The sequence below is a fragment of the Gracilinanus agilis genome, chromosome 6, assembly GCF_016433145.1.
Source record: "Gracilinanus agilis isolate LMUSP501 chromosome 6, AgileGrace, whole genome shotgun sequence".
NCBI lineage: Eukaryota > Metazoa > Chordata > Mammalia > Didelphimorphia > Didelphidae > Gracilinanus > Gracilinanus agilis.
In genome coordinates this window covers 277,570,688-277,578,283 of record NC_058135.1, presented here as the reverse complement: position 1 = coordinate 277,578,283, position 7,596 = coordinate 277,570,688, and the positions used below count along the sequence as shown (strand labels likewise).

The following is a 7,596-nucleotide window of genomic DNA, read 5'->3' as shown; positions in this document are numbered from 1 at the left end:
ATGGCAGAGGCGAATATCACCTTTGTGACTGAGTTCATTTTCTTGGGCCTCTCCTCTCAGCCAACAGATCAACTTGTTCTTTTCATCATGTTTTTATTCTTCTACTTATTGACAGTGCTTGGCAATCTCATCATTATCACTGTAATCCAGATTGAGCCCCGTCTACAAACTCCCATGTATTTTTTCCTGACTAACTTGTCCTTCCTAGACATCTGTTATACCACTACCAATGTTCCACAAATGCTTTCCAATATGGTAGGGAAGAAAAAGACAATCTCCTTTATTGGCTGTGCCATCCAGATGTATTTTTCCCTCTCTTTTGGGATGATAGAATGTGTCCTCTTGGGGGTCATGGCGTATGACAGATATGTTGCTATTTGTGTCCCACTGCACTACACAATCATTATGAACAGGCGCAGTTGTATTCACATGGTTGTCATTTCCTGGATTAGCAGCTTCCTGAGTTCTATGGTGATCAATGTCCTCACCTTGAGTTTGCCCTACTGTGGGCCTAACGTGCTGAACCACTTTTTCTGTGAGGTACCCTCAGTACTGAGATTAGCCTGTACAGACACCTCAGTCACTGAGCTGGTAGTGTTCATCTTTAGCATCATCATTGTCTTCATTCCATTCCTCCTCATTGTCATCTCCTATGCCCGCATCCTCCTGTCAGTCCTTAGGATGCGTTCTGCAGCAGGAAGGCTCAAAGCATTGTCCACCTGTGCCTCCCACCTGACGGTAGTGGCTCTCTTCTATGGGACAGCCATCTTCATGTACATGAGGCCTCAGTCTAAGTCCTCCCGGTCTGGGGGGAAGATCATTGCTGTCTTCTATACCATCATCACTCCAATGCTCAACCCACTGATCTACAGCTTAAGAAACAAGGATGTGAAAGGGGCCCTGAGAAAAGCCATTAGCAAACATAGCTTGGCATAGTGGAAAAAGACAGGATAAGGACTCAGATGACATTGGCTTGAATTTTAGCTCAGATACTCATTGGGTGAGCTTACAAATTACTTCATCTCTTGTTGGAGATGCCAGCCAATGGAATAGTACCATGAGGGGGAGAAAATAGGACTTTCCCTTCCTTCCTAAAGAGAAGCTCTTGACTTCCCAACCTGAAAGGGGTCTATCAAACTATCCTGGTCTGAACTCAAGTTTCAGTTCTAATTAAGTGCTATGTGTATTTTAAATATGCTAATGATAACAACTTTATGATTAGATAAAAGGAAATGAAAAGAGAGAAGTTGAGAAATTTGTACAGAACAACATCATGAATAATGGGCAGAGTCAGGTGTTCTTACTGCAAGATGCCTTAGATTTAGGGAAAGGAAGCTACTTTCCCAGGGCCACACAGGCAAGAAATAGTGGCATCAGACAGGTATCTCCTGATGCTTAGTCCAGCATACTTTCCACTAGAAGACAGCAGCTTCTTGTATTACTTAATTGCTAGTCAGCCACATTTGGAAATGGAGAATTGTCATGGGCTAACCTGCACAAGGTAAGAGTGCAGAGACTTAAATTCCATATATATGTCTGACACTTACTTGTAGTCTGACACATCAAACTATGTCACTCTTCCATGCCTTAATTTCCCCATCTTCAGAATGAAGATTGCAGTACTTTATTATTTGCTTCAGAGCAATAGAGTGAGTAAAACTTTGTTAAGATGAAATCACAATATGGATATAAATGTGAATCTATTCTGTAAAGCTCCTTGAAGGCAGGGATTTTTTTGATCATATCTTTGTTTCCCTGTGTTGTTTCAATGTGCCATATATGGAATAATTGTTTAATAAAGGTTGGTTGAATTAAATAAATTGCTTACTCATTGACCTTTTTATGAAGTACTCCCAACTTGGATGCAGAATGTAAAGCATGGCTTCTAAAATCCCTTCTAATTCTGAGATTATATCCTTTTCTCTGACTCACCATTTCCCAAATGGACAAATAAGAGGTTGAATTAGACTTACTCTGAATTTTCTTCTGGCTCTGAACTCATGTGAACCCATGTGAAGTGATCATGGAAGGTTTCTTTTCCTTTCATGAGTCTCATATCTCAGATTATTGTTAGCTTTTTATCGTTTCAGTCCCCCATCACAAAAAATGCTGGAGACAAGACTCCTTGGGTTCCCATATTTCTCTGGAATAGGATGATGGATCTGTCTGCTTGTCAAGGAGCCTATAACAGCTCTATATAGTGAAACAAGCATCCCTTTTTGATACCAGAACAATTAGATATACCGTGAAAATAGAGTCAACAAACCAGTTTTTAAGTGTAATCAATGTCAAATTTTCCAGTTGGATTTCTTCCCAGAACTTATTTAGAACTTTATACAGGGGTAGCTAGGAGTAGAAAAAATATAAAGGTTTAAGGGAGGGGGAAGCTTTATCCATAAAAAAGCCAAAGCAACAGTTCAAGTCAGAATATTCAGAGGAAAACCTAATAAGCCAGATGTGAGTTGCTGAACTGTTTAATTTAGCTTGCATTTTTCTTTTCTACTTACCATACAGCTTTGATTAGCAGTGCTAGAATTGAAGAAATACTAAAAAAAAAGTCTGAAGACCTTGGTTCAAGGTTCATTTTGCCAATTGTGTGGTGTAATAGGTATAGGCTTTAAAAATATAAAGGAAGGTTTTTGGAAGCATATTAGGGAAAGCCTTTGCTGTAAGTCATGGACATTCTGAATAGAATGCAAGGGGTAGAGAGGAGAGAGCTAAGCAACAGGCATTGCCGTTTCATGAGGGGTTTGGAGCAGAAGTGCAACCAGTAGTCCCTATTTGACCTGGGATCTTGGAGATTGGTGAAGGTTGTAAAGGCTGAAAACATCATCCTGCAAGTCAACTCTGAGTAGGGAAGAGGCCTGTGTTCTGGTGGACAGTTTGCAGGCATATTTCCCTACCTGGTTACTTTTGGATCATTGGCTGTGGAGGAGTTGGTTCCTGGTATCCTGATGATATCTCTGGATCAGTTGTGAGAACCCAAACCCAAGCTCTCTTCCTCAGGTCCTTAGCCAAGCTGTTAAACTTGGCAGAAGCTAGGTTGGCTAAGGAACTTCCCTTTTGATTCTAGTCCTGGGCAGTTAGACATAGTTTCACCCCATCCCCTCTCCTATCCTCTCAAATTAGAATTAAACTATTTCCCTATTTGTTTTCTTCATACCTTAAAGTTCTCATAGTGTGTGTATTTTGTTATAATCTGAGTTTATCCAGGCTAGGTGGAACCGGGTGACAGTTAAGGCCTACCCGTCACTTCTGTCAACAGTCATTTCCCCTAAACAGCTAAACCCAGTTTCCTTAACTTGTTAAATCCCCACCTATTGTCTATTCCTGTCTTCTACTCACCCTTCTGAACCTACATATAAATATTAAGTTAACTTTACCTGATTTTTCCTTTAAGAGTGGTCTTCAGAAAATAACTTCCATTGTCCACATTATATATAAGTGAGGGGTTGGCTTAATTATCTCTAAGGTCCTGCCATGGAGCAACTAGGTGGTACAGTGGATGGAGAGTCAAGGTTGGAGAAAGGAGGGAGTGGATTTAAATCTGACCTCAGACCTAGCTGCATGACCCTGGCAAATCAATTAATCCCATGTCTAATCCTTGTCTTTCTGTCTTGGAGTTGTTACAAAGATAGAAAGTAAGACTTAAAAAAAATAAAATCAATTATTTATAAGGCTCTTACCATATCTAACTTTCCATGATTCTTGTTCAATGGCTCTCTTATTTCTGCCAATATTCCCTCTGATCCTCACACATTCTGACTTTCTATGTTCTACACTCTCTCCCAATTCTAAGATTTTAGAGGCCGAACAATAACATTGCTTCTGATTTGACATTCGTTATTGAAAATCATTCTAGAATATATAACTCAATTAGTGAAAATATTGAAGTTTTACACTGAGAATTGAACATCTTAGTTCATCTAAAGGTCATCTTATTAAATGTCACTGATAGGAAGCCATTGCCTCTTTTTTTTTGTTTTGTTTTGTTTTGTTTTTTACCCTTAACTTCTGTCTATTGGTTCATAGGTAAAAGATTGGTAAGGGTGGGCAATGGGGGTCAAGTGACTTGCCCAGGGTCACACAGCTGGGAAGTGTCTGAGGCCGGATTTGAACCTAGGACCTTCCGTCTCTAGGCCTGGCTCTCAATCCACTGAGCTACCCAGCTGCCCCCGGGAGCCATTGCCTTTTGACAGGATACTAGACATGGAATTTGAAGCTGAAAGTTCAGATCTCACCTCTCTCACTTACCATATGAGAATGGGTAGATTTGAACCTCAGTTTCCTTATTTTAAAATGGGGGCAATGACACATCTCATACATTTCTCATCAGGTTGTGAAGTTCATGTGAAATAATATATGTAAACCACTTTGTAATTCATAAAGGGGCTTTCCGTATTGTTGTTGTTAGGCAGTTGAGTCCAACTCGTCATGACTATGCAGCATATTGTCGAGAGAGTTTTCTTAGCAAAGATACTGGAATAGTTCACTATTTCCTTCTCTAGTGGATTTAAAAAAAAAAGAAGTTGTTATCTGCCCTAGGGCACACAGGTAGTAAGAGTCTCATGCTACATTTGAACTCAAGTCTTCCTGACTCCAGGCCCAGTCCTCTTTCCACTGAACTATCTAGCTGCCTCTGTCATAAACATAATTATCCATTTTAAAATTTTTAATCTAGTCCACATTGAATTATGAGATTGAATTTCACCTAAGCATTAGCTTGGAAAAATTTAGTCCCTGATAGCAACAGCTTTTCTGATCATTTGTATCTTTTTCTTTTAAAGGTGAGAGTAAATTTGACAAAAACTGCTGGGAAAATTGGAAAACAGTACGGGAGAGATTAGGTTTAGATCAACATTTCACACTGTACACCAAGATAAATTCAGAATGGGTGAATGCCATGAATATTAAGAAGGAAACTACAAGTAAATTAGGTGACCACAGAATAGTGTACTTGTTAGATGTCTAGGTAAGGAAAGATTTTAAAATCAAGCAAGAGTTAGAAAAAAAATTATGAAATGTAAAATAAATAATTTTGATTACATTAATTTAAAAAGGTTTTGTACAAACAAAACAAATGCAACCAAAATTAGAAGAGAAGGAACAAATTAGGAAAAAATATTTATAATAAAAAACTCTGATAAAGGTCTAATTACCAAAATATATGAGGAACTAAATCAATTGTACAAGAAATCAAGCCATTCCCCAATTGATAAATTGGCAAGGGACATGAATAGGCAATTTTCAGATAAAGGAATTAAAGCTATCAATAAATACATGAAAAAGTATTCTAAATCTCTTATATTTAGAGAAATGCAAATCAAAAGAACTCTGAGGTATCGCCTCACACCTTGCTGATTGACTAACACGAGAGCAAAGGATAGTCGTGAATGTTGGAGGGGATGTGGCAAAACTGGAACATTAATGCATTGCTGGTGGAGTTGTGAATTGATCCAACCATTCTGGATGGCAATTTGGAACTATGGCCAAAGGGCCCTAAAAAAACTGTCCGCCCTTTGATCCAGCCATATCACTGCTGGGTTTATACCCCAAAGATATCATAAGAAAAAAGTCTTGTAAAATATTTATAGCCATGCTCCTTGTAGTGGCAAAGCTGTAAAATGAGGTTATGCCCTTCAATTGGGGAACGGCTGAACAAACTGTGGTATCTGTTGGTGATGGAATATTATTGTGCTCAAAGGAATAATGAACTGGAGGAATTCCATGTGAACTAGAATGACCTTCAGGAATTGATGCAGAGTGAAAGGAGCAGAGCTAGAAGAACATTGTACACAGAAACTAATATGCTGTGGTAAATACCGAATGTAATGGACTTCTCTACAAGCGGTAATGCAATTATCCAGTACAATTCTGAGGGTCTTATGAAAAAGAACTCTATTCACAATCAGAGGAAGAACTGTGGGAGTAGAAACACAAAAGAAAAACAACTGCTTGAACACATGGGTTGATGGGAATATGATTTGGGATGTAGGCTCTAAATAACCACCGCAGTGCAACTATCAATAATATGGAAAAAGGTCTTGATCAATGACGCATATAAAATCCAGAGGAAATATGCATTGGCTACAGTGGTAATGGTGGGGATTTGGGGGGGGGCAGAAGTGAGAGAAAGGACATGAATCATGTAACCATAGAAAAATTTTCTATTAAAAATAAAATAAAATAAATAATAATAATAATAATAATATAATAAAGGGAGACAGCTGGGTGGCTCAGTGTATTGAGAGTCAGGCCTAGAGATAGGAGGTCCTAGGTTCAAATCTGGCCTCAGATACTTCCTAGTTGTATGACCTGGGCAAGTCACTTGACCCCCATTGTCTATCTGTTACCACTTTTCTGCCTTGGAGTCAATACTGTTGACTCCAAGACAGAAGGTGAGAGTTTATATTATAAAATAAAATAAAATAAAATAAAATAAAATAAAGGTGAGCGTAAGAAAACTGAAGGATCTAGGGAATTGATTTCTGGAGAGTCAGCCTTGTCTAGCTATGGTTTTTATGCCTATGGGAACAAAACAAAGGCCAATGATATTCTTAGACCCATGAATGCTCAAACTAAACCCTGTTCATTTGTCAAATAGTTGTTAGCTTTAGGACTTACAGAAGATCATAAGACTGATAAGGATGTAGCTAGGTGGGTCATTGGATAGAAAACCAGGTCTAGTGATGTGAAGAGATGGGTTAGAATCTGCCTCAGAAATTTTCTAGCTGTGTGACCCTGGGAAAGTCACTTAACCCCCATTGCCTAGTGCTTACTACTCTTCTGCCTTTGAACCAATCCACAGTACTGATTCTGAGAGAGAAGGCAAGGGTTAAAAAAAAGATTGATGGAAATTTTGAAGATTTTAAAATAGAATCAAGATGGGCTTCCAAAACTTTGATGTGCCTAGCCTTTAAAACTTTATTAATTAAAAATTTAGTTCTCCCTTAGCAGCAAAAAAAAAATGATGTAATTCAAAAGATGAAAGGGAGCTCTGAACCCAAGACTTCAGGTATCATATACCTTCTCGTAAATACAAACCAAATAACTTTGGACTGACTTCTGGATTGAACCTTAGCATCTATAAATTGAAGGGGGATGAGAACTGAATGGAATGACCTCTAAAATCCCTGTTAGCTCTGGGTGCTATTTTTTTTATAATTCTAAGGTAATCCCCTCACTTATTTGGTGATTAAAAAAAATAAAGAAAGGGCTTGCTTGAAGCCACATAGAAAGTTAGTGGAAAAGATGGATTAATGAGCTAAGACTTTTCTCCTGACTTTTAGGCCTCAGCTTGTTTTTATGTTTTTTTTTTATTTGTTTTAATAACCATTCCTATAAGAGCCTTAATTCTCCTTACTATGAGACAAATCCTTTGAAGATACAATGAATGATCCTCCTTAATCTCTAATAAAACATGTTTTTCAGTCATTTTAGTCTTTTCACCTTCTGCATCTAGCTGTCCACCAATAGAAATATAATATGATTCTTTCCAGCTATACTAAAGAAAATAACATTGATACTGAAATTCATACTCAAGTGTAAAATGACTGCTCAGGGCAAAAATAAGGGTTTCCTCATAGTAGATTTGGA

The 7,596-nt window shown here is 38.2% G+C and overlaps 1 protein-coding gene across 1 annotated transcript; it reads left to right on the top strand.

Moving 5' to 3' along the window:
• Nucleotides 1–936, top strand: LOC123252670 (olfactory receptor 2D3-like). Its single transcript, XM_044681937.1, has one exon. It carries the CDS (start codon nucleotides 1–3, stop codon nucleotides 934–936), a length of 936 nt encoding a protein of 311 aa, XP_044537872.1.
• The last annotated feature ends 6,660 nt before the right edge of the window (nucleotides 937–7,596 follow it).